The sequence below is a fragment of the Alligator sinensis genome, unplaced genomic scaffold, assembly GCF_000455745.1.
Source record: "Alligator sinensis unplaced genomic scaffold, ASM45574v1 scaffold267_1, whole genome shotgun sequence".
Lineage (NCBI taxonomy): Eukaryota > Metazoa > Chordata > Crocodylia > Alligatoridae > Alligator > Alligator sinensis.
This window is the reverse complement of record NW_005842100.1, coordinates 779749-805449: the sequence shown is the minus strand read 5'-3', so window position 1 is coordinate 805449 and position 25701 is coordinate 779749. Positions and strand designations below refer to the sequence as shown.

At 39.1% G+C, this 25701-nt stretch overlaps 1 protein-coding gene across 1 annotated transcript in view; it reads right to left on the bottom strand.

Moving 5' to 3' along the window:
- WASHC4 (WASH complex subunit 4) overlaps positions 1 to 25701 on the bottom strand; it is a 69780-nt gene that overhangs the window by 19477 nt on the left and 24602 nt on the right. Inside the window, exons 9-29 of the mRNA XM_014520245.2 lie at positions 25673 to 25695; positions 25038 to 25141; positions 23507 to 23627; positions 20444 to 20567; positions 20207 to 20334; positions 19226 to 19386; positions 17023 to 17149; positions 14921 to 15046; positions 14138 to 14245; positions 13061 to 13207; positions 12813 to 12892; positions 11750 to 11855; positions 10488 to 10604; positions 9322 to 9490; positions 7895 to 8049; positions 7010 to 7084; positions 6822 to 6926; positions 3878 to 4012; positions 3184 to 3292; positions 2429 to 2495; positions 1778 to 1864 (exon numbers count right to left, since the gene is read on the bottom strand). Coding sequence (XP_014375731.1) covers positions 1778 to 1864; positions 2429 to 2495; positions 3184 to 3292; positions 3878 to 4012; positions 6822 to 6926; positions 7010 to 7084; positions 7895 to 8049; positions 9322 to 9490; positions 10488 to 10604; positions 11750 to 11855; positions 12813 to 12892; positions 13061 to 13207; positions 14138 to 14245; positions 14921 to 15046; positions 17023 to 17149; positions 19226 to 19386; positions 20207 to 20334; positions 20444 to 20567; positions 23507 to 23627; positions 25038 to 25141; positions 25673 to 25695 — 2374 coding nt within the window. The remainder of the gene's footprint in view (positions 1 to 1777; positions 1865 to 2428; positions 2496 to 3183; positions 3293 to 3877; positions 4013 to 6821; positions 6927 to 7009; positions 7085 to 7894; positions 8050 to 9321; positions 9491 to 10487; positions 10605 to 11749; positions 11856 to 12812; positions 12893 to 13060; positions 13208 to 14137; positions 14246 to 14920; positions 15047 to 17022; positions 17150 to 19225; positions 19387 to 20206; positions 20335 to 20443; positions 20568 to 23506; positions 23628 to 25037; positions 25142 to 25672; positions 25696 to 25701) is intronic.

The window sequence follows — 25701 nt, the reverse complement described above, 5'->3', positions numbered from 1 at the left end:
GCTCTGCACCGTGGAGCCTAGCAACCTCCACGAGACCGTCTGTGTTGTCCGTCTGTAACTGCAACTCAATCAAGTTTTCCTGCCTACACCACTGCCATCTCGGTGTAAGTAAACAATCTTTAAAACTACCGCTACGCGTTTGTGCCTAATTCCAGCTTGACGGCCTTCCCTCTCCGACCCGGCGTGCCCGGGCTGCTGGCCACAGCCTGCGTGCAGCGCGGAAAAGGGCTCGGGTCGCTCCCGGCCCGCACAAGTGCCCCAGAAGTCAGTCCTGGAGCCAGTTTTGTTTAATGTCGCCATCAACAATCTGGAAGATGGGATGGAGTGCATCTTCAGCAAATTTGCAGATTACACCAAACTGGAGGAAGTAGTAGATATGGTGGAGGGTAGGGCTAGGAATCAAAGAGACCTAGACAAATTGGAGGACTGGACCAAAGGAAATCTCATGAAGTTCAGTAAGGACAAGTGCAAAATCCTGCATTTAGGACAGAATAATCCCATGCACTAGTACAGGCTGGGAACTGACTGGCTAAGCAGCAGCTCTGCAGAAAAGGACCTGGGGGTTACAGTAGACAATAAGCTGAATACGAGCCAACAGTGTGCCCTTGTTGCCAAAAAAAGCTAACAGCATACTGAGCTACATTAGTAGGGGTGGTGCCAGTGGACAGAGGAAAGTAAATATTACCCTCTATTTGGCACTGGTGAGGCCACATCTGAAGTACTGGGTCCAGTTTTGGGGCCCCCACTACAGAAAGTGATGATGTGGAAGAGTTGGAAAGTCTAGCATAGGGCAACAAACAGGTAGGGGGCTGGGGCACATGATTTCTGAGGAGAAACTGATGGAACTGGGATTATTTAGTTTGGAGAAGATAAGACTGAGGGGAGATTTAATTGCAGCCTTCAAGTATCTGAAGGGTGGTTGCAAAGGAGGATGGAGCTGGACTGTTCTCAGTGGTGGCAGATGACAGAACAAGGAGCAATGGTCTCAAGTTGCAGCAAGGGAAGTTTAGGTTAGATATTAGAAAAAAACTCCCCCACAAGGAGGGTATTAAGGCACAGGAACAGGTTACCCAGAGAGGTTGTGGAATCTCCACCCGTGGAGGTTTTTAAGACCCGAGTAAATAAATCCTTGACTGGGATGATATAGTTGGGGATAGTCCTGCTTTGAGAAAGGTGTTTGACTAGTCGCCTTCTTGAGGTCCCTTCCAACCCTAATTTTCCATAATTCTGTGATTTGTGATTATTTTTTAAAGTCTGTCTCTAGCCAGGAAATGGATGCCCAGAATGTAAGATACTCATAAGCAAGGAATTTTCCTGAGGCAAATTTTAATCAGCAAGTGAACTCTATGGCTGCGTCTACATGAGCGCAGATGTTTGCTTCCCCAGAGACAAGAAGCAGTGGCAACTGTGCTGGCCCCAGCAGCCTTACCTGGAGTCCTGGGAAGCTGCAACCACGGCACTCCTGTAGCTAGGAGTCTGCCTCCCATTTTGGGTGGCATGTGCTGCTGCCTCATGCACCCCCTTTTTTCCCCCCGCATAAGTTATTTTGTCCCGGTATCTGCTGGGGTCAAAAAAACCTCCCATGCTGCAAGGTAGCAGCAGCACGGAGAACACCTGAATGTGCAGTGTGTGGCTAGGGTTTTTGAAACAATACTATTGTATCTGCTGAAATAACAATATTTCAGTTTATTTTTGTATTTGTAAAGCATCTAAAAATTTTTTAAAAGCATGAGAAGATTTTTTTCCAAGCTCCACATCACAAAATGCATTAGGTTACCTTGCCGCTTTCTGTGTTTCTTCTGAGAGCCCTTCTTCTTTCACCAGTTCCTCAAAATTCACGATATCTTCAAGATCAGGAACAAACCTACATTGTTATTGTATATTAGGTTTATAATTCAGTTCTGATTACACTCAGTCACTTAATCACCACCATCATTTGTCTTAAAGGTTTTACAGTGCTTTGCTCTTGCTTATACCAAATCTCCAATCATTTTCTTATGCAAGCTATCATCTCCATAACCAAACTCACTCCCACTTCATCATCCTTTCACAAAATGTTTTGCCTTTTCCCCACCACCCTGCCCCACTCTTCCAGCACCTTCTCCCATACTTCTTAATACACATGCCTCCCTGTTTCATCAGAAAAATGTCTTTTAAACAGTGATACACTATTTCCACACCACTCAAATGCATGGTACAGGAAGAACCTTACTGTCTTCCCTTCCTGCAGGTCTTTTCTGGTTTTTTTGCAGCAGTGACTATTTTTTTGTTTTTTTATAATGCAGTAAGACTGCCTGAATTTAATAAGTTCTCCAACTGTGAACAGCCAGAGGAGCTGCTGCAATGGCAGAACTAAGCAGCCCAGTGCTTCAAGTATGAAAGCATGAATAACACCATGAAATAATGGTATTAAAATGTGTGTGGGTACCTAATTGCACTACTACAGCAGTGAAGTCCACCAGATCTTATCATTCGCACATAGCCCATGGCATTGCCTTTCAAAAAAAGAAAGAAAATGAGAGTTAGATATTTACATATGCACATTTCAAAGTTCTTATTAATTCTGAAAGACAGATTCAGATATCCTTTGTAATACAGTTATGCTCTAAAGCTGACTGCAAAGAGAAAAATTATGTTGATGTTTCACAGTTTAATGGCGCACAGTGAAACTAGAAAAATAAAACGTAACTTGCTCATCTCATGAGCCTGTGTTCATGCAATGTGTATTTTCACACTTAACTGAAGGCCAACATTCTATAAACATTTACTCCCTAATATAAAAATAATATAAAAATTACATACTCCATATTTGGGAGTAAATGCCTGCAAACTCAGACCTTAAATGCCGATTTCATTAACAGCCAAAGGTGTTTCATCCACATATTTTGAAATATCCATATTCAAGAGTACTTTTCCCTATACTGGAAAGATACTAAATCTGGACAAAAAATGGGTTCTTTTTTGCATAGTTGAAGGAAGAAAGTATCAAGAACATTCACAGGAGGCATAGATGGATTTTGTTATGGCCATCAGGGCCCATTTTTGTATAAGCAGGTGAAAGTCCATTTCCTTAACACAGTGCGCCCATTTGTGCTAGGATTAGACATAGTCCTCAACCTTAGCACTTTAGTTTCTAGATTATGAAGACATATTGACCCCATATTTTTAGATAGTGTTGCATACCTATTTGGCTTATGAGCTGCCTGAATTGGTCGAGGTAACTTTGTCCATCAGGTGTTATTCCAAGTTTTCTGATGCCCCGGTTGAACTTTTCTGCCCTCTCAAAAGGGTACTAGAGAAACGATATCAGCATAAATAAAAAAAACATATATTAGTTTTTAAAGACTATAACTGACTTTTCATGGAAAAGCTATTTCACAGTCTCTTTCCACCCCTGTCATCTACATTGCCTAATCTTTTGCAAACATGACAGTGTTCAGACTACAGCTAAAACTTAATTCCAAGATAGACCATTTATAAAAATGTTATTAACTTTAGTTGTAAACTTTGGGTCTAAATTAAATTAGACAAAAATTGTACTAATCATCAACAGCTTAACAGAAGAAAAAACATATCCAGTCCTATGTAAGGTTAAGGAATGATACATCATGTCTGCTGATGAGTATCATCTTAGTTAGCGTTCAGTAAGCAGTAAAAATAAATGAAATCAGATAAAACAGTATAAATGCAGGAATGTGAATTTTTGCCTGTGCTGCATTTTGACAGGATTGAATGTGTCACCTTCCATTAATACATTTAATTAAAACAAAAGGAAAAAAGCTGTGACTTTTGTAGTGTGGCACATGCCAGTTTAGTGTCTCAGAGCACAAAGGCAGCACTGTTTTAAATCAAATTCCCTTTTACCTGATGCATTTACCTTATGATCATTTTGATCCTTCACTTCCCTGAAGAACCGTATATCTTTAATTAGTCGGGATTTGATATGCTCATCATACATGAACTGGCTAAAGATGTAAAACTTTTTCCTCAGAAACTGGTATGTGAAATTCACCTAGATTGTAACAGAAAACCACAGACTCAAAATTAGAAACTCCCTTTCCAATAAACATGTACCTCTAGTGACTACTGTTCAGTAACTTCTTGAATCATTTTAATTCTGTATAACAATGTAAATTCTGCTGCTGGAAAGAGGCTCCACGTTTGCAGGTCTCAGACAAGCTCAGCAATACCTCTCTCACTAAAAAAAAGTCAACCTTCTCTTCATGAAGGTTCAGTTCCCTTTAAAGCAGGTAGGTGACAGAGCAAAGGGAACCTGCCATTTAAAAGATCAGTCTGTGTGCCACAAGAAGTACAGCACCTACAGTTTAGTTTTGGATTATGTAGTTGCTGATTTTATTTATCCCGCTGAAATGATAAAAATGTTCCAAATTGAAGAGGAACAGATTTCAGCTCAATTACTGTCTTCCTTTATTGTACTATCAACTATAGAATTTACTGATGTTTACAGTTTCATTATAACCTACCCTGTTCTTTAAAACCTGTTCAAAGCTTTCTAGAACTATTTACCTATGGGACTAAATCCCACCTTTTTCCAGTAGGAAACCTTGGAGGTTTTCAAAACCCAGCTAGACAAAGCCTTCATGGGATAATATAGCTGGAGATGGTTCTGCTTTGAGCAGGGGGTTGGACTAGATGACCTCCTGAGGTCCTTCCAACTCTAACTTTTTATGAATTTAAGTAACAATTTCCTTGTCTATTTAGACAATTCAGCCCAGACTCAGAGGTAAATAAGAAAGGTGCTCACTTAGCCAGGAAGTGATGGGTGCAGGAAAACAACTTCTGTCACAATAACCAACAGCCAAGATGAGCTATACCAATATTAGAAGCCATTTATGCATTTCCCTCCCCACCCCCTATGTCAAATAACAAGAACTCATTTATAATAACTTTATCATTCCACGTGATACCCTAAGAGAGAGCACTTTTCTTTCTGTATACATGGCTCCTCAAGTTCCTATATTGCCAATGGCATAGTGGAAAGATGAATGAGATGAAGAAAGGGATACACAGATCCTAAGATACTGAACAGCTGTCTAAGATTTGATTTGGTTGGTTGAACTTTCTAATCAAGCTTTGGCACCATACCAAATGTTCACATTATTTCAATTACTCCAAACATGTGATTTACGACTGATAAAAATGAGAAGATTAGGTTCCTGTTGAAATGAACATCTGCAAAGGCTTTCCAGACTCAGCACCCTTATTTAGGAGTCACTACACGTGCAGTTAATGTGACTGAATAAACTCCAGTGCAATTTGAGCCAGAGTAAACTAATCCCAATGCCACCATCTACCCGTGCATTTAAGCGCAGTAATTTACTCTGCCATCAAATAGTGCCCGTGTCTGACAGGACTATCCTACACCGAAGTAAATTAATCTTCTGAGCCTTAACTGCAACGCACATCTATACGGTAACACTTTACTGCACAGTAAATTAGTCTACTGCACAGTAAAGGTCACGTATAGACATGCCCACTTATTCTCAGACCACATAGCCCTACAAGGCTACCAACCTTACTTGAAAAATCACTGAACACTCTACACTGCTGAATAGCATCCACATTTAAAACAGGGAAGTAATAAAACTTGGAGGTCATCATTGACCACAAGATGAACATGAGCCTTCAATGTTATGCTGCGGCTAATAGAAGCAAGCAAAATGCTGGCTTGCATGCATAGATGCTTCTCAAGCAAATCCCGGGACGTCATTCTCCCTTTGTACTCGGCCTTGGTGAGGCCACAGCTGGAGTACTACGTCCAGTTTTGGGCCCCACAATTCAAAAAGGATGTGGAGAAGCTTGAGAGAGTCCAGAGAAGAGCCTCGTGCATAATCAGAGGTCAGGAAAACAGACCTTACGAAGAAAGGCTGAGATCTATGAGGCTCTTTAGCCTGGAAAAGCGCAGGCTCAGGGGTGATCTGATGGCCACCTATAAGTTTATCAGGGGTGACCATAAGAATCTGGCGGAACGTTTGTTCACCAGAGCGTCCTAAGGGATGACGAGTTCGAATGGTTATAAACTACTCCAAGACCATTTCAGGCTGGACATAAGGAAGAATTTCTTTACTGTCCGAGCCCCCAAGGTCTGGAATAGGCTGCCATCGGAGGTGGTTCAAGCACCTACATTGAACGCCTTCAAGAGTAAATCGGATGCTTATCTTGCTGGGATCTTATGACCCCAGCTGACTTCCTGCCCTTCGGATGGGGGGCTCAACTCGATCTTCCGAGGTTCCCTTCCAGCCCTAATGTCTATGAAATCTATGAAAACCACTTATCAATCTCAGCCCAGAAAACAGTGAAAATATTAAGTGACTTTGGCCAAATATGTAAAAACCCAGTGACCTTACTTTATTTTAGAATTTGGGAAATGTAAGTGGTAGTTTGACTATTTAAGTTGAACTATGACAAACTGGAACCACATTTTTTTTTTTTTTTTTTTTTTTTTTAAGACTAATGTGCTTGAAATGCAATATAAAATGGCATCCTAACAAATGTTAACAAAACAGCAATATATAGCACTCAAACTGATTCAGACTTTTAAAAACTAAACCTTATAAACACTTATTTTCATCACTACTACAATCTGGAATCTCACCAGAATATCGCTACAATAACTTTACGTAAGAAATACTAGCAGTATAACAATTCAAAACCCACTGACTGCTTAGTGTTTGCAGACTGCCTTGTTAAATCAAATGCAAAACTAGAATTGTACTAAATATTCAAAGGTCAAGAAATGCTAGAAGTGCATGTACTTTTTATGTTTATTAAACAAAAGCAACAGTGCAAGAGATGCTTACTGTTGTGTTCATGATTCCTGTGCCATGTGTTCTAATTGAATTAGCAATGTGCCGGATATTGATAGTGTTCAAGTGCTTATTATTGCTGGTTCTTTCAATGAAGATCTGCAAAGAAAAGGTCATCATTATTCACTCAGTATCAAAACCAGCAAGTGATATACGTAATACAGGTCTAGACTGCATCTCACCTGATTATTGAGATTGTAGAGGTAGCGCGATACAAAAACATGAATATTTCTCATGATTTCCAAAACATCCAGACCCTGAAACAACATGATCAATTAACAATGTTCATAGTAACAGCTTCCTTGGGAGTTTCAAATGCATTCACAGTAACAATTATCAGTGCAAGTTATTTGAAAGCATTTTTGGAAGCACAGTCCAGTTGCATATCAAAATTGAAACAACCTTTCCTGTTAAATCTATGATGTTACTTTGCAGTTTATTCTGGCCCTCTTCAATATCTAGGAATTAGCATTTTAAGTTTTCATATAATAGTTTTAGATTCCAAGTCAAATGTATACCTATGTCTTTTAATCCATTTGAAAAAAGGGTTCTTTAATCCTAGCTAGTGTATGGAAATAAAAATGGAAAAAAGTGGACTGGTATCTATTTATAAATACAAATGCCAAGATTTACAAATACCTATTTAATTTTTTCTTTCTTATTTACTATTTAATTCGTTTCAAGACTCGAAAGGAAGGACTACAAGTCTCAAAAACAGGAATTTTTTTATTTAATCTCTATCAGGCATTAGCCTTTGGTAAATTTGATTAGACCAAGTTTTGAGAAACTGGCATATAATTCTGTATTCCTGTTTTCAGAGATCTGTTTTTTAAGGGTTTCTGAGGATCCAAAACTCCAATTTCAAGTGAACAGTTGTTATGGGTGTGGAATTCCCTTCAAAGAAAGATAGTCAGGCCCCTCTACTTCCAAAGACAACTAGAAAACAATGATTAACATTCCCAACTGATTTCCAACATGGGTGCTTCAGTTTCTGATTCATTCATATCTTGAATAATAATCTAGTACAACAAAAATAGAAAACAGAAAGCACCCTCCAAGAACTGTACCTGTTCTAAAGTCTGACTAGGAAGATGTGCTTCTGTCATGATCAAACCATAACGCTGAGTTGCTAAGTTTCTCATTTCACTGTATGTAGCCCAGTCATGAAGAGCTACAGTTGTTAGGTTGTAAAACGTCTTGTCTAGGTAGTGTGTCACATAAACTGCAAAAAATCAATAATATAATACGGACTGAATCTCCAGCTGCTAAATAGCAAACAAAACAAAATCTGTTAGTTTAAACAGACATGGCATTAAATATGGCATTCTCTTGGAGAAGACTGTAAAACAAAATAGATAATGGCACATGTAGTATAATACACACAAACGCTCCAGGTGCAAAAAGCCACATGGTCAGCAGTAGGGCTGTGCGAAACTTTGGGTGCTGATTCAATTTGGAGGAGATACGGCCCCATTCAGGGGCTGAATCTCCAAATCCAAATTGAATCGGGGGACCAATAAAAGGTCCAAATCAATTCGGAGAGCTTTGACGATTCGGCCAGTCCCTGCCTGTGGCAGCAGGGAGCTGGAGATGGACTTGGAGCTGGTAAGTAGGGTGCAGGGGAGGGGAGGCTGGGGTGGGGACGGGGGGACCATGGGGGTCCCCCACCAGGCCCCATCCCCTGCTTGCTCCCCCAGCATCCCTCACCCACTCTCCCAGCCCCCTCCCTTGGCAGCCCTGCCCACCCCAGCTCCTGGCCCTTTAAAAAAAGCTCCCACTCACTGGCTGCTGCCTGGCCAGGAGAGGGGTGGACAACACACCCCTGCTGCCCCCACACTACCCTAGGACACATGGGGGCTCTGCCATGAGCACCCCCAGCACCCCCTGCTCCTCCGGGCCTCACCATGGCTGTCCTGCCTGCCCCAGCTCCATCCCTTTAAGAAAAACAAAAATACTTCTCACTCACCAGCTCCTGCAGTGGCCCTAGGGAGCTTGTGCAGAGGCCCCCACGTGTAATGGGGCAGTGGGGATCGCCCCCCTGCCGAACAGGAACCAGCAAGTCTGGGCGGGGATTTTTGGAGGTTTTTTCTTTTTTATCTTATCTTAAAGGGCTGGAGCAGGAGGGATCCCCCCCAGTAGCAGAGTTAGAGCAGTCATTGCTGGGGCTGGGAGAGTGGGCAGGGGATGGGCCTGTGTGATTTGGCAGCAGCTGAATCGATTCAGGACAGTGATTCAAAAAATCACTGAATTGAATCACTGTCCCCCGAATCAGCCAAATCCAAAGCGAATACTAGCCACTTCGCATAGGTCTAGTTAGCAGCAACTACACTGGTAATTTCCTCTTTGCATCATTAGGCCATGGAGGCATGGAAAGAAATAAAAGGAAATAGGGAAGCATAAAAGAAAAAGAAGGAAAATGTTCAAAGGGTTAGCTGGGAAGCAACACGGTAGAGAAAATTAAACAGGCAAAAAAAATCTGTTTATTCCAACCCACCTTTGATATCAATGAAACGATTGAAAAATCGTATTGGGTTCAGACAGAAAAAGTGAGCCAGATCTTTCATCCCAACTCTGAAAGGATTTCTGTCTTCTAGCTGTAGATGTGTGTGCACAGAAAGACGTAGGTCCTTTTCTATTTCTTTACATAATTTGTCCAGTAAATGCTATTGGAAAAGTGAAGAAAAAAAATAATGCTCACTTTCCTTTTACAATGGTGGTTTAATAGAATTAAAAACAAAGCAATGCACGTATGTGGAAGGGCTTTAAACTCCTATATGTAAAACCACACACTCAGGTGCAAAAAGTCTGTAGATTATTGTAGCTCAGAAGATGAAATACAGCAATTTTAGGCCACTTTGCACACAAAGCACAGGCTTCACAGAGCTGGGGGGGGGGGGGGGGGGGGGGGAGGAAGGGAATCGCACCTTTCCTTGATCCAGCTTAACTTCCTTAACATAGAACCTTAGAAAATCCAGTGTCAAAAATATTTCTAACTTGTTGTGGTCTTTCTTAACTCTATGCAACAGAAAAGGCTACTCTACTATTTTTCTGAAGTACAAAAAACCTGAGAAAGCTAAGAGATGGCATCTTCTGAAGGGTGGCTTGATTCTAACAAGGTTAAGAACCACAGCAGTAAGGGCATGTTTACATGACAGAACCTCTGCAGTACAGCTGAGTACATGCCAGCAGAGTCCCCTGGTGGAAATATGTATATGCCAATATGAGGGGGGCGGTTTTGCCATCTCCCTGAATGAGATAAACTAAGCCAGTCAGGAATTTTGCAGAAATAGTTATTTGGCTGGGGGAGAAGGGGATTATTTTTCTAGCCCAAATAGCTATGCATGCAGAACTTTCTACCAAGGGTATATTTCTGTCTCAGCATCTGTAAACCAGAGAACACTTCTCGACCTCAAAAGACTATTGTACATTAATGATAGAGTTCCTTGCATACTATGATAAAGGGAGCTATATACATGCCTGTGATTCTCTAAAATGAACAATGTTTTTGCTTTTAACTATGCCTCAAAGCAGTCTAACAAGATTTCCACTACAGCTTTATGGAAAATCCTAAATTTCAGGCAGTAAAACTGTAACAGACACTCCAATTAAGCCACTGACTTCAGTTCCCATTCACAGTAATTCCAGTACTTGAGCAGTTACCTCATTTAGAACGTCCATGATTTCTTTGTCGTAGCACTCCAGAAGTACCTCATAGGATTCTAAGTGCCTTGCATTCATCATCGCAGGTACACAGTCTCGTAATGCACTAAACATATACTGAAGAAAAAGATTAGAAAGACGCTAACTTACAAACTACAGAACACATACAAATCAACATCTTAAAATAGTGTACAACACCTAACCAGCCTGAGCTAGAGGTCAAAACCTCAAATCTCAAGAATGAAGCTCAACTCCTTTACTTTATTTCAAACAATTCCTCCATCCCCTGCAAAAAAATTAAGGCCAAGTAAAAGACATTACACTTTTGCCAGTATAAGTGATTGGAAACCAGTCTGTACCTGTAGCAGAACAGATTTCAGCATATAAAAGTGGTCTATACCCATAACAGAAGTTCAGCGCACAGACTGATTTAAAATGCCAGAACCCCTGTCGCCCCACCAAAGGACAAATCTGTGTTCTGTTCACTACTGATATAAACTATGCTGCTTATAGAAAATTGCACAACTTAGATTCTGCCTTGGGCTTTTTGAATGTCTGTACCTAGTCTAAGAGTTCATATTTAGCTTTAAGTTTATAAAAAAAAAAAAAAAGAGGATTGAAAGCCATCAGCTTCAATTTTTCTAAAAAGCAAGACAGAGATTAGTTAGCTATTTTGAATAGTTTCTCCGCTATTACTCCCCAAACACCACACCCTCTTCCCACAAGTTGACTTGCTAGCAAAGACCCAGTTTTAAGCTTTTGTCACTTAGAAAAGTGAATTAATAGTATGTGGCAAACGGACGAGTTTAGCGTCTTGGGCCAAGCAGTTCATTATTGGCAGCAGCTAAACTCTGATGCTTCAGTGTTACCAAAAAAAAGGTGTATGTATATAATAGGTGTATGTATATAAATAATACACACACACACACTTTTTTCTTGCAAGCCACATCCCCTAAATAAGACAGGTGCTTTGTTTTTGGAAGGCAGGATAAAGAAAAGAGATTTCCATAGTTGTGGTTGCATGAAGCAGGGACAGAACCTAATCTTCTCTCTCTTTCCATCTCAGGTCAAAATTGGCTAATTCTGCTGTGAAAGGGTTACAACTGTAGCTTTTCCCTGAGCAGGAAAGGGAGGGTGAGCAAGCTGAAGCTCTGTCCCTGCTGCAATTCCACTTTTAAGAGCTTCCTCCTCTCAGTTTTCTTGGCATGCTAACCTGAACCATTAATGTTTCTTTGGGTATTTTTGTTTTTGATTAAACTTACGTGCAATCTAGCTGCATCAACTGCATTTTCATACACATCATCTAAATAAATTGGGAAGACTGCTCGATGCCAGTACAAGAAGCAACAGTCACACTGCACTTTCACTCTAAAATACAAGATACTTATTAATCACATAACACAGCTCAAGAGAGCACATCAACAAGCCTGTACTTTGGCAGTTGTAACCTCTTTGAGATTTTTAATATTTACTTCCCTAGTTTTAGCTTTTCAGGATAACGCTAAAACTCCAAATATGCAAGAACACAGTATTTACCATCCCTCCACTGGCATTTCAAAGGAACTAAATCCTGGATAAATGGATGTCCTTTTTTTGTCACTGTATCTGTAAGCAACCTGTAATTGCTACTGAAATGCTGTTTCAATCATATACTAAAGGAATTTCTTTTCTCTGATCATATACCAGCCATAAAATATGGTGCCACTTATGGACTAATGAGGTTATCACCAATACCAACAGCAGGTTTTGCACTTGAAAATTAGAACATAAAAAAGCATTAAGATATGATGCCATAGCTAATTCTGTGCTATAGTCATGCAAATGGTAGGAAGACCATGATGTAAATTCTCCATACACCAGAAGTATCCGCTTGGATATCCAAATCAAAGATCTACAGAAAACATTTACAAAAAGTAACATTACACCAAGTTACTGCTGAATATTTCACAACCAATTGCAGTCTGAACAGTCGGGAGGAAGAAGTTTAAATAAAATAGAAAAAAAAAAGTGTTGCAGCTAGCTTTACTTTTAACTAGGAGGTGCAAACCAAGAAGGCTCCAGCTCCCAGTAAGTGATGTTTACTGTCAAACTCACTAGAAAACACAGTGGATCATGCAACAGGAACTGAATTTTCCATGAGCTGCATTAACTTATGAAAGAGGAATTCCACAGGCCACGTTCTGACCACCCATCATTACAAAGAACCAGCCAACTGCATGCAGCTAGATGGAAAATAAAGAACTTCCTGCAAGATTTTGTATGTTGGATCATGATATTTTATTTTTAATGCCACTAGTACCCTAAACCTAATATGCTACTACTTACCGTTCTGAAAGTTCACTGATTAAGTCCAGTTTTTTCAGAACTACCTGAAGAGGAAGCAACTCTTCATCTTTAAATGTTTTCTGAAAAAAGGCACCAGAGAAAAATGGAGAAAGTCACTTATTGTGTTTAAATGCAAAACAAGAACTATTTATAAAATGTTCTGGCAAGATGGCTGATCAATTCAGTAATGAACACTGTTTGTTACCATTGATGGTGTGTACAGTAATCTGCACAATGGTGATACATACCATCTGTGTGCCCACACTCAGTGCAAGGGAAACAATTAGCCGTCTCTGTTTTGTACTTGGCCCATTGAGGATATTCTCAGCCAGCACCAGGGCAGAAAGCACATCCAGGCGCTGCTCACTGTACTTCTTGTCAGAAATGACCCTTTTCTTGAAAAGGGGGAGGGAGAGAGAGGAGGAGAAAAAAACACCAAAGTAAGTTCAGTGTTCATGGAAAAGTTACCAAAGCCCCCAAACAGCAATTTCCCCTCTCCTTCTTTTGACAGTTCAACTTTTTTTTCAGTCTTAAGACTAGGCACTGAAACAAAATACACAGTACGTACAGGTTTTGCAGAAACTTCATGGTTTCAAACAGATTTTGTGACTCTATGCCACTTTTGAATTGTGTTATTCCCATTTATGAATTAAAAAAAAGTCTACTATACAAAACATGGAGGTGTTTGGTTCTCTAGAGATGTTTTGGGCTCTTAAATGTATTTAGCAAACCTATGCATATGTATTGTTTACGAACATAATTTATTTAATCCTCACAGGATAAGAAAATGCAGAGTCAGACACAATAAAATGGTTCAAAAAGCATCTTGACGCCTATCTTGCTGGGGTCATCTGATCCCAGAAGTCTTTCCTGCCCAAGTGCAGGGGGGCTGGACCTGATGATCTGTAGGGGCTGGAAGGGAGCTTAACATCTATGAAACTATGAAAATAAATAACAGCATGTAACTCCTTTGGAGGTTAGCTGCAAAAGCAAAACATATATGCTAGCACTTCTCATCAGGACAGCTATGCTGAAATCTTGGTTCATAATGCAATTCATAAAACCAAGATTGGATCAGTAAAGGCTGCAAGCAAAGTGAATTGTCATGCTTCTGGAGAAGCATACACTGCACCTGTGCAACTAGCACCTCCATAAAGCAAGATTAATACCATACCTATTCCTTTTACAGAATTCTGTAACAGCATTACACAAAGATAAAAACAGCAATATTATATATACAAAACACCGAAGCTATTATACAGCCTGACTGTGCATATAAATGTGCTTACTTACACACATACACAATAACAACTCACTTTACTTACCTTGGCTACAGAAATAGAGTTAAGAGCCTGATACTGCAAATACTGAGTGATGTGTGTCACAGAATCAGCCACAACCATACTTCTTCTGTAAAATGTATGTTCTATTGCCTGCATTCAAATTTCAAAAAACAGAGATTAATATTAGTTCTAAGGCAACCACCTCACTGATTTATTTACGCTAACTGCTCTTGTCCACTTGGAAAATGGAGCATTCCTCTTCTGTACCTTTGTAATTTATATTAACTGCAGCTACTGAACATGCAGCTCTTCTGAAAAGACAGAAAGACTCCCCCCCACCCCCCAAAAAACCCAAAAACAATATTTTTAGGTGTTAAGAGTGTTAATAATATTGTTCAGTGTTCATAAAGCGTTAAGAGCCTAAATTAAGCATCCATTTCTTTTTCTTGCTTAAAGGAGAACAGGGTGAGGAGAGAAAAGAAACTGTAGAAGGTGTTTAGAAATTGCATACAACTTATTTTCTTCTCCGACCTCTTCCTTCCCACTTCAATCTAATCTTTATGTAGAAGTTACACCTGTAACATTTTCATTCTTCAGAATGTGATGCTTCATTCTCATACTGCATAAAAGCTTAAATTCAATAAGGAATCAGAACTTGTGGCAGAGGTGATATCTTTTATTAGACCAACTAGATATTTGCAATAAATAAATAAAATCTTTATTTGCAAGCTTTTGGGCATACCCACCCTTCCTTAGGCACAGGAGAATGCAAAGATTGTAAACTTTCTCCTAAGTTCAATAAGTAATTTCAGTGCTGAAGCCTACCTTGAGAAGTTCCACAAGTCTGCATAGTGCTTTCACCGAGGTCTTGGTCATCGGCTTTTGCATTGACATGTAAAGATTCATTGTGGTTTTAATGATAGTGCTGAGGCTGTAAGCATAAAGAAAACCCTAAAAAAAAATGGGTAAAAAATGAAAAAAGTTCAACACTAGATGTCATACAGGTAAATATACCATGTCTTTTTTATTGTAGTTCAGAGACAGGACTTCATACCCTGTATAAGCCCTGCTAGAGCTACCACAGCTCATCCACATACAATTCAGGCTTACTCATTCCTATAGAACTAAAATGTTAAAGCTATTTAGTTTAAGTTGTCTAAAACTGAAAGTCATGGAAGCAACTGATTATAGATGTAGAAATGAACAGATACAATTTAACCATAAGCAAATATATCAAATGTTCACGAACCTAACCGTACTAATCATATCTCAGAATCAAGGTAACCAACGTAACTGTGACAATCTTAAGAAATTAGATTAAAACTAAGAAAAATGGAACAACCCCCAGGAATTAAGTGACATGCAGAAACAGTAAATCACTGTCAATCACCATTTTATTTTTAAAGGAAAACATGTAATTTTCAAAATAATAAATGGTGGAAAAATAAAGTGTCACAGACACCAAGATTTGCAAAATGTATCAGATCAATTTAGGCTACATCTAGAAAGATATTTCTCAAGTACTCAAAACACTGTTTTCAAAGGAAAAGCAAGAAAAAAAAAAACTGAGTAATCATAGCAATTTGTCCATGAAAATGTTGATATACAGAGACCTATGTTGCAAGCAAGTGGGTACATCTACACAAGATGTTTACTGCAGAGCTGACTAATTAGCTCTACAGTAAAATATCAGCATCTACATGTGCAGTGCTATTAGGACAGAGTAAACTAATTAACTCCATTGCAGGATAGTACTGCCAGATACAAGTACCATCCTACAGCAGAGTTATTTACTCTGCTGCAACACTCATGTTAGACTGACAGGCCTGCCCACTAGCCCCACACTGAAGCACTCATGCCCCAGCCAGCTCCTCCACAGCACATTGAGCCTGGTCGGAGTAGCCCCAGGCTGACCCGCTGATCCCTGGGGCCCCCTACCACCAGCGGCTTATCCACCCCAGCTCAACATGCTGTGGTCCCGGGCACATGTGCAAACGGCGTGCCCGGGAGCAAATAAACTCTGCTGTGAACTGTGCTGGAGTTTATTCAATTCCATTAATAGACACTCCCAAGTAAGAACAGAATCTGCTACTGGGATAGCTCTAGATCTCTTTATACGTTCATTCAGCTGCTTTTCCCTACTTAAGAAACAAGTCTTGCAACAAGATTTTAAATGTCAAAACGAAATAAAAAAGTCCATTTTTTCCATAGCCTGAGGATAACAGGACAAATTTTATTTTATCTTGAGTTCTTGAGCTAGCAGAATCCATTAACAAAGGCAGGAGTAAGAAGAGCCATGCCAAGACACATTGGCCATGGACAGATGTTAAATTTGTACCAAGAGAAAAGTGTTTTTCCCAGCACAAGTGAATGCACAGGCGTTCAGAGGATTCTTGTGGAAGAAAACTGGCTCTCTGGCAAAAGAGTTTGCTCACTTCCAACCAGGAAGATCTCCTCTTCCCCTGTTCTCCAGTGCTCAGTTGGACATGCAGTATTCTTCCTCCCACCTTTCCTGGAAATACCCATTTCTACAAAAACTTTTAACTAGACAACCTATTTAATATCATAGGGAAATATCCTGCAGTGACATCCAACTATAAAGGACAATGTAGCTTCTAAGGGTAACATCCCAGGTTTATCCCAGATCTGGTTGTCCCAGTCTGACTTGCATCAAAACAGGCACAGGACAATCATTTACACACTCAGCTTTAATGGTAATTAACTTGAATTAGCCACAACTTTCCCAGGAAAAAGTGTTATCTTGGACACTTTCAAGGTAAAGGCTTTGTCCTGAGAGAACTCCAATGTAGTTTTTACTCTTAGATTAATTTTTATACATGCTAGTTAACTCCCAGTCAACTATCCCGCAATCAGTAAGAATCATATCATAGATTATTCAAACTGTGTCCTATTAAGAAATTAACCACCTGTATAAAGACACTGCATCTACTGGAGAGGTCTTCAGCAAACTTATCCATTCGCTGCTCCCTAGACAATATGGACTCCATTTTTGTCATCCATGAGCTCACAAAGACATAATATGACTGCATCTCTCTGGAGAAAAAAAAAAAAAGAGAAGAGATGTACATTAATTTCCCACTTTTTTCTGAGCCTAAAGGGCTAACTCTTCTAAAGGAAAAGATGTGAGAATATTCACTTTCCAAATGCAATAGTTTTGTCCCCTTTGCAAGTATCAGGCTTCCTCAGACAAAAGTAAGCCTTTATGCTCCAGGGGTTAGTGTTAGTCCCTTGTTTTACTTGTACAAACTCAGTGAATTAAACCAATGTCAGGATTAGAATGTAGGTCTTTAATTCTTCCACGTCCCCAGTGCTCCTATGCAGAAGGCCATGTTGATATATATCATTTCATCACTAACAAATTCAGAACTACATCTATTACAATGTTTAGGTTAAACAGTAAAAGCTGCCAAAATGAAGATTTAAAACTAGATTTCAGAAAATCTTTAATTGACTTAAAGTTAATAAAAGCTTTATCAGCTTTGATTCTTCCAAAAGGATAGACAGTTTGCTACTATATTACTGCTTGACTCTACACAGTTTATTTTAGATAATGTACTTCCAGAAGATATGAATGATAATATTTACCCTTTTAACCCTAATCAAAGATGACTTTGAATATAGGACAACCCCTTCCAGTAATTCTACACATGGAAAATTATGAATTTGTTATAATATTCCATTAATCAAATCTACTTCATGGAAGGTCATCTTAAATTCATCCCACTCCACTGCTGTGGTTCAAAAAGCAGCAAGGGGCCAGACACCTGCTCCCTCACCCCTTGTGCTCCTCTGCCCATCTCTGCCAAGCTCCCTGCTGCCTGTCCCTCCCCATGAGCCCCCCCTGCCACCTGCCCCTCCTACACCCTCCATCCCCCCCACCGCCATTCCTCCATGCAGCCTGCCCCCCACGCCATCTGGATTTAATTACAATTATTCTAAGAATACCTAGGAGAACCTAAGCATTTTAGTCCTGCTCACTTTTCGTGGAAGTCACAGAACACAACTAACAAGGTTGTCCAGGAACAACATAGCTATGAATCACCCTAGAAGTAAACCTAGACAAGGTCTGTCATTTACTCAGAGATCCTGTTTTCCTCCTTACTCACTCAGAGCATGGGTATGTGCATGGAGCAGGAGTGTTAATCAGAATGTGAGAGTAATTTAACAGAGACCTATACAAGCAAAAAAGCTAATTTCCCTCTTCATGTCTGCCAAGTTCTACTAACTAGCACACTGGACAGGGAGGAGGCAGTGGCAAAGGAAAACCAGAGTATCAAACAGAAACATTGGCGCCACAAAGCCTGTTTTCTTCCTATGTTCTAACCACTCACACAAGTAATATAGGGGTACGTTATGCCCTCTGATTCACCACAGCATAGAATAAATCTTCTCCATAATGTTTATTATGCACAGAGAACCTTGGAAATATTCATGAATACATATTTTCAAAAGAAGTTTTAGAACAAAAAATGTAATACATATATTTTCCTCCCAAAAGAAAGTAAAGTTTTTTGAGTTACAGCAAACTTGAAGCAGCAGACAGAGGAAAGAAAAATATTTTCAAAAAGAGGTCAAGCTGCCAATAGTGTTTGAAGAAAACTGTCACACAGACAGGGGAAAAGAAAAAAGGACAAGAAGCAAAAACTTCTAAGGATAAGTGGCAACACTAAGTTATTCAACCTGCTACAAACATTTTTCCATAGAAACCAATTAAACCAGAGGAGGCTAATGGAAAAAAGCAGCAGCCCAGGGGAAAAAAGTAGATGCTAGTAAAAAGCTGAAGTTGAAAGCATGCTGGAACCAGCTGGAAATTAAAAGGCAAATAGACAGAACTGCCAGTGAGAACTGCAAGCTTAAATGAAGAATCAAAATAAGCTTTACAAAAGGAAGTACTGCATTAAAATGTTTAATTTTAAAGTGATATCTTTTCACAATCACCGTAATACAGCTATTTCTGGAGTAAATGCAGCAACTATTTAACAGCATAGAGTGACACTACGCAGCATTTTAGTTTAGCAAATCATCACCATTATATCCAAACAGAATTTTTTTTGCTAAATACCGTAATGAGCAATGTTTCAAAGAGACAAGATGATTTATAAAACCTACTTGGTAAGTAACTGAGCCTTCTGCTGTAGAAAACTCTCCCTGTGTGTTTTAATGGCATGAATGCTTTTCTTGTCCAGCAGTTTGGCAGCAGCTGGCATTTTCTGAATCAGAAAGTTATCAGCAAACCAAATAATATTAGCAGTTAATGTGACAGCTGGCACCTAAAGCATCAAAAAAGAAAAATGTGGAAAAACAACAAGCAACATTAGAGTGGATGTGATAGTCTGCTAAATCAAAATTTTGCTATTTAAAGCTGAAATGCTATAACCCTAGGGCTTAGAAACTTTTTTTTTTTTTTTACTTGTGTATCACTATCAAAATGTTCATTCTGATTAACAACAAAAAATTATTCAAGCAATTGTTGGTCATCTGTGTGACAGAAGTGCTAAGCTTATGTAAAAATCAGTTCCTGCCCTGAAAAGCTTATAATGTACATCACTATGAAGAGCTATTACTGTTAAGTGTTCCTCAACTATGCTAGACCTAGCATCCAATAATATGATCCTGTATTTTGAATGAACAAGGAACCAAGCCTATAGCAGTTAGGTCCTTTCATTTTCCATTAAAAACATTTTAAAAAAATAAATAAATAAATAAATAAATCAGATGGCTAATTGATATCAATCCCTTAATCAGTTGGGAGGGGGGAAAGAATACATATAAAAAACAATGCACGAGGGGACAGGTGCCATTTTCTGTCCTTGACATTAACTTGCTTTAATAATGACGAGAGATTTCACTGGCAAACTTAGCCAAGCCCCTTGAAAGCATAACTCAGACTAAAAAACCAGACAGTTTAAATGTGTCCAAGTATAGCATCAAGGTAAATACCCTTAACAAACAGAGATAAGGCCAAAACAGAATCCTTTTGTACTTCTGTTGGCAGGCTCTACCCATACCATATTTCAATAAAAACTAAGAATTTACTTCAACATGCTTTGAAGACACTTTTTAAAATTAAGGAAACAGCAAATTTTTCACCTTTTTGCATACATCCAGTAATGATTTGTAAAATTTCTTGTCTACAGTCCGAAAAATCTGAAAGTGCAATACAAAGAGCCCACAAATTCCTATGTATTTATCTCTCTGGTCAATTTCTGAGGGTTCACCTTGTACAAAAGACAAACAAAAGAAATATTTTTGAAGACTACTTCCATACAAACAATGTTTTTTATATAAATAATATAGTCAACATGAAAAAAATGCATCTAGCATTACCAAGTTTGGCTTCAACATTCGCAAAAATTGTGTGAATACTATGTGCAAATTCTTCAGCAAAAGTGCTATTCTTTGACACAGACACTCCTCCATTGAGAGAATCAAACTGTTGTTCTATGCAGGCCTGAACAAAGACAAGAAAAGAAGACCCATTCTCAATGCTAGTCCCATGAAGTCTGGGCTTCCAGTAAATACTGTTACTGTTAACAGATTTTCTGTAAATTCTAAATTTAAAAAAAGCGGAAAGTTAATATAATTTGTTTCTGATTTATGACACAGGTTGAATTTTAGAGCTAGGAAAGGCTTTAAGCAATAATTTGTTTTTTTACATTTTTAATTTACCTTTTTGCTTATGTACAGCACAGATGCCTCAGTGATGACAAAATTATATACATTTCTTAAATACACTTTAGTAAACATCTCTTTACTGATTAAGGATGCTACCCTTTTTTTTTTTTTTGAGGGAGTGAAATCATCAAACAGGTATTCAGGAACAAGACAGGTATTGTACATCTTCAGATAGGTGAACAATAAAGTTTGTTGATAAATGCTGGAAAATGACAGACTTCTATTTTCTTTACATTTTCTTTGTTTTGAGTAAGGAGGAAAAAAGGGTGCTTTGGATGCATCTCAGACAAATTCCCATTGAGCCCCCAAAATTAAACATAAAACAGTCTTTGTGCAAGCGGGACACTGGAGACATCTGAAATGGAAAATTCATTGTGAATAGCTGGCAATAAAACAAGAAGTACTTCTTATAATGAATAAACTGAAATTACTTGAAAACCTTGCTTAATTACAATTTGTATTTCGGAGGCTATACCAGGTGGGGAATGATCTTACTGATGTCATTTAAGATGTACTGCTAAGGTAAGACCTAAGAAAAAACCAACAGACTTGTCCATCTTACTTAAGTGGAACAAGAAACGGTATACAATTTCAAATTCAGATATTAAAATATTACCACATGCTCTCTCAGCTGGCATAAGCTGCACAGATCCAGAATCAATGGAACTATGATAATTCCCACGAGCTGAACTTAAACTTTCATGTTCATGAGTTTATGACCGAAGACAACAAGATTTCTGAAGCGCTTTAATTCATGCAATTTAATTCAACAATCTGGAAGATGACATGGAGCACATCCTCAGCAAGTTTGTGGATAACACCAACCTGGATGTGGGGAGTAGATATGCTGGAGGGTAGGACTAGGATTCGGGGAGACCTCAACAAATTGGAGGACTGGACCAAAAGAAATTGCATGAAGTTCAATAAGAAGTGCAAAGTCCTGAACTTAGGACAGAAAAATCCCATGCACTGGTACATACTGGGGATCAACTAGCTATGCAGCAGCTCTGCAGAAAAGGACCTGGGGGTTACAGTGGACAATAAGCTGAATATGAAACAACAATGCACCCTTGTTGCCAAAAAAGCTAACAACATCCTGGGCTGCGTTAGTAGTATTGTTGCCAGGAGATCAAAGGAAGTGATTATTCTCCTCTATTTGGCACTGGTGAGGCTACATCAGAATAGTGCATCCACTTTTGGGCCCCCCGACTACAGAAAGGCTATGGTCAAATTGGAGGGAGTCCAGCAGAGGGCAACACAAAAGGTTAGGGGTGTGGGGCACATGACTTCTTAGTAGAGGCTGAGGGAACTGGGCTTATTCAGGAGAAGAGAAGACTGAGGCAGTACTTAGTAACAGTCTTCAACTACCTGAAGGGTGCTTCCAAAGATAATGGAGCTAGATTGTTCTCGGTGGTGACAGATGACAGAACAAGTAGCAATGATCTCAAGTTGCAGCAAGGGAAGACTTAAGACTAAGTTAAATATTAGGAAAAGCTCTCTCACTAGGAGGGTAGTAAAGCACTGGAACAGGCTACCCAGAGAGGTTGTGGAATCTCCATCTTTGGAGGTTTTTAAAAACATAAGGAGACAAAGCTTTGGCTGGGACAATATAGTTGGGGATGGCCCTGTTTTGAGCAGGGGGTTGGACTAGATGACGTCCTGAGGTCCCTTCCAACTCTCATTTTCTAAGATTCTACGCTGCTCATGACTCAAATTAAAATAGAAAAACATGCAATTCGTAGCTTGAGACTACTCAGACATCTCAAATCTAATCCGTTTCCTACATGATCTGCTACAGTGAGATGGCAGCATTACTGCAGAAGCTGAGAAACTGAATGAGATTGTTGCAAAATAAGATGGCAATTCTTATACCAGCATAACTTTCACTGAATTTATTTTGCGAGCAAAGAGCTTTGTGTAATAATTTGCTGTTCAGTACCAATTAGTTTGATCAACAGTTTATCCTAAATATCTGTTGATATTAATCATCACAATTGCAAATACATGCATGGTGGGGAGTTGCCTTGTAGAGGCTTACAAGCTTGTATTTAAACTGTATTTTGAAAAACAAGTATTACACAAAAACTACTTGTATATAGATATCAAGCTGAAAAGGACAGGGGACAATTTTCTTTTACCTACATTTTGTCATGTGTACAAAGTTTATGACTTAAGGTGTACAATAAGAGGCTGTTGCCAAAAATACATAAGCAGGGATTTTAATAGTCAAAAATAGTATTTCTGCAAGAAGAAAATAAATAAAGGAAGCCATATTCAGCAAAGCAGCCTTAGCTTGGATCTGTATGGCATATGTCGCAGCCCTTTTCTGTTGAAAACAGTGTTTCAGACCTCAAATGTGCAGTCTGCTATGCCAATTGTTGCATGGTGTTTTCATTATTTTGCATATCAATATACATTCTTCCTAGTAACCAGTGAGACAGATCGTTAATTAAGCCATTCAAAGCCTGGTACGGTTCAGATGCATGAGGATGCCAAAGAAGGAATTCACAAATAGAGTATTTTGTGTGTGTAATTAAATACTCCGTTACAGTTAGTCAGATTAGGAGAAAGTCAAATTCATATATGAAAATACCACCACTTAAGGAAAAAAATGAAGCATTTACAAGCACAAAGCATTTTAGAAACTGTGTTCCATTTTAACAGCTTCTCCACTGCACTGTTCATCTTGTACTAATTTAAACCTCACTGCTTTACCTGGAATATCATTCCATCAAGTAACTGGCCTTCCAGTTTTAATAACAACTTCTCAAATGGCTTCAGTTTATCTTCCTGAATCCCAAACTTAGATGGGTTGTGATGGACCGATTTTAATAACCTTCAGAAAGGACAAACATTACAATTAAAAGCATTGCTCATCACATCTTTGGTTTTGATGAACCCTCAGTTCAAAGAGAGATTGCAAACAGACCTTATGTAAGTGTCTTTGCCCACCTAATGCCAAGTAAATCAAAGGTCCACATAAGCCTAGCAGCCCACTATGCTAGTGAGTTCAAGCATATCTGTTTTTGTAGCCATCACACCAGCCACTTTTGAACTCCCCTCCCATTTACAGTTAAATGAATACAGACACCTTTTGGAGGATTAGATCTCATTCTTCTGGAACAGTATTAAGATGCCTTGACCACTCCACTACCATGCCCCAATATCAACCAATGATACTGCAAGTTAACAATGCGCTGTGTTAGCGTAACTAATTTGAAGGACTGAGTTTAAGTGAAAGCACAATTCACCTTTTGAGGATTTCAGTGAAACTGAATTGATTTTCCAATATTATTATTTCCTACATTGCACCTGATCCTGTAAACTTGCCTGCAGCAAGTATTCCCATTGAAGTCCATACAACTTCTCCCTCAATTCAAGTATTACAGGACAGGCTTTTAATTCTAGTGGGTGCATCTGCACATGCGCTTTACTGAAAAGTTGACTAAATAGCTCCACAGTAAAGCATCACTGTCTACACATGTGCTGGCATTAGGGCACAGTAAATTAACTCCATAGTAAGATAGTACTGTTGGGAATAATACTATCTTACGGCAGAGTTATTTACTGTGCAGAAATGCATATGTAAAGGGTGACAGGAGCTGGCTGGGACACAAGGGTGCTAAAGTGTGGGGGCTGCCTGCAACATGGGTCCACACTTTAGTACCCTCATGCCCCACCCAGCCCTTCTGCCACACAACACTGCCATTGAGCCCAGGGCTGGCCCCCCACTCCCTCAAGCCTGCTGCCAGCCTGGAGCTGCTCTACCATGGCTCAAACTGCTGCAGTCCCTCATGCACATGTAGATACTGCACCAAGGAGCAGCTGACGCCAGCTCAAAGTGCTCCACAGTTTACTGAGTCGCATTAATTTCACATGTAGATGCACCCAGCGTAAACTTTTCCTTTGAGGTTACGCATTATTTTCAAATATGCCATGTCTCTCAGCAGACAATTCTTCCAATTAATACCTTGAAAGCATTCAAGCTCAGTGGTATTATTCATACAAATTTAGATTTAGCATTGTAAAATATTTACTAGGGACATTAAAAAAGTACAGGGAAGGCCCAACCAGCAGCTCACAATGGTGTCTGTGACAAAACTCAGCAATACGTGATCAAGTTCGGGAAGGCTAGTAAATATCAGGGCTAGCAACTTCAGGTTTTTCAGTCAAAAAAAATCATCCAACAAATATTCTTACAACATAAATATTGCAAATACATTTTGCTGAGGCTTCAAAGACTCACCTTTTGTACATGGTCCAGTGGTCCTTCAGGGTGGCATGATTGTCAATTATTTCATCCAGCGTGATTAAGACTGTCAGCAGCTCTCCTAAATGCTCATACAGAGTCTGTTCAAGAAAAGCCAAAAGTTATTTACAGGTTTATTATGATACCAGATATAGTAAAATATCTGCACTAGCTTGCAAGATATGGGATATTAAACTTCAGGTGCTATTGATTACAACAGGTTCCTTGCTACACAGTTCAGCAATGCACTGTGTTTTAGGTGCCATGACTTGATATCTGTTTTTCTTGGATGTTATTCTAATAAAGATCTGACCGCCTATTTTTGTGGCTGCACGAGAATGTTATAGTTATAAGATCACTAATTTGATTTGACACTGAAGGTAAGATTTTTTTAAAATGTACACATAACATAAAAGTACAAGTTGCAAACACTTTTTGAGACAAGAAATTCAGTATTTGTCAGACTTTGATATACTGGTTTTCATTTAAAGACCACAAAACACAATTGGATAAGTCAATCTTTAAAGCAACATTCAAACACATTGCAAATGATATTTGAATTTGCTTTCCTATTCTCTTTCAAACAGCTCTGAATTAAGGCTTAAAATGAAAAGCTTCTAAATCATCCTCACCTGAAAGTGAACTCCTGATGTCTCTATAA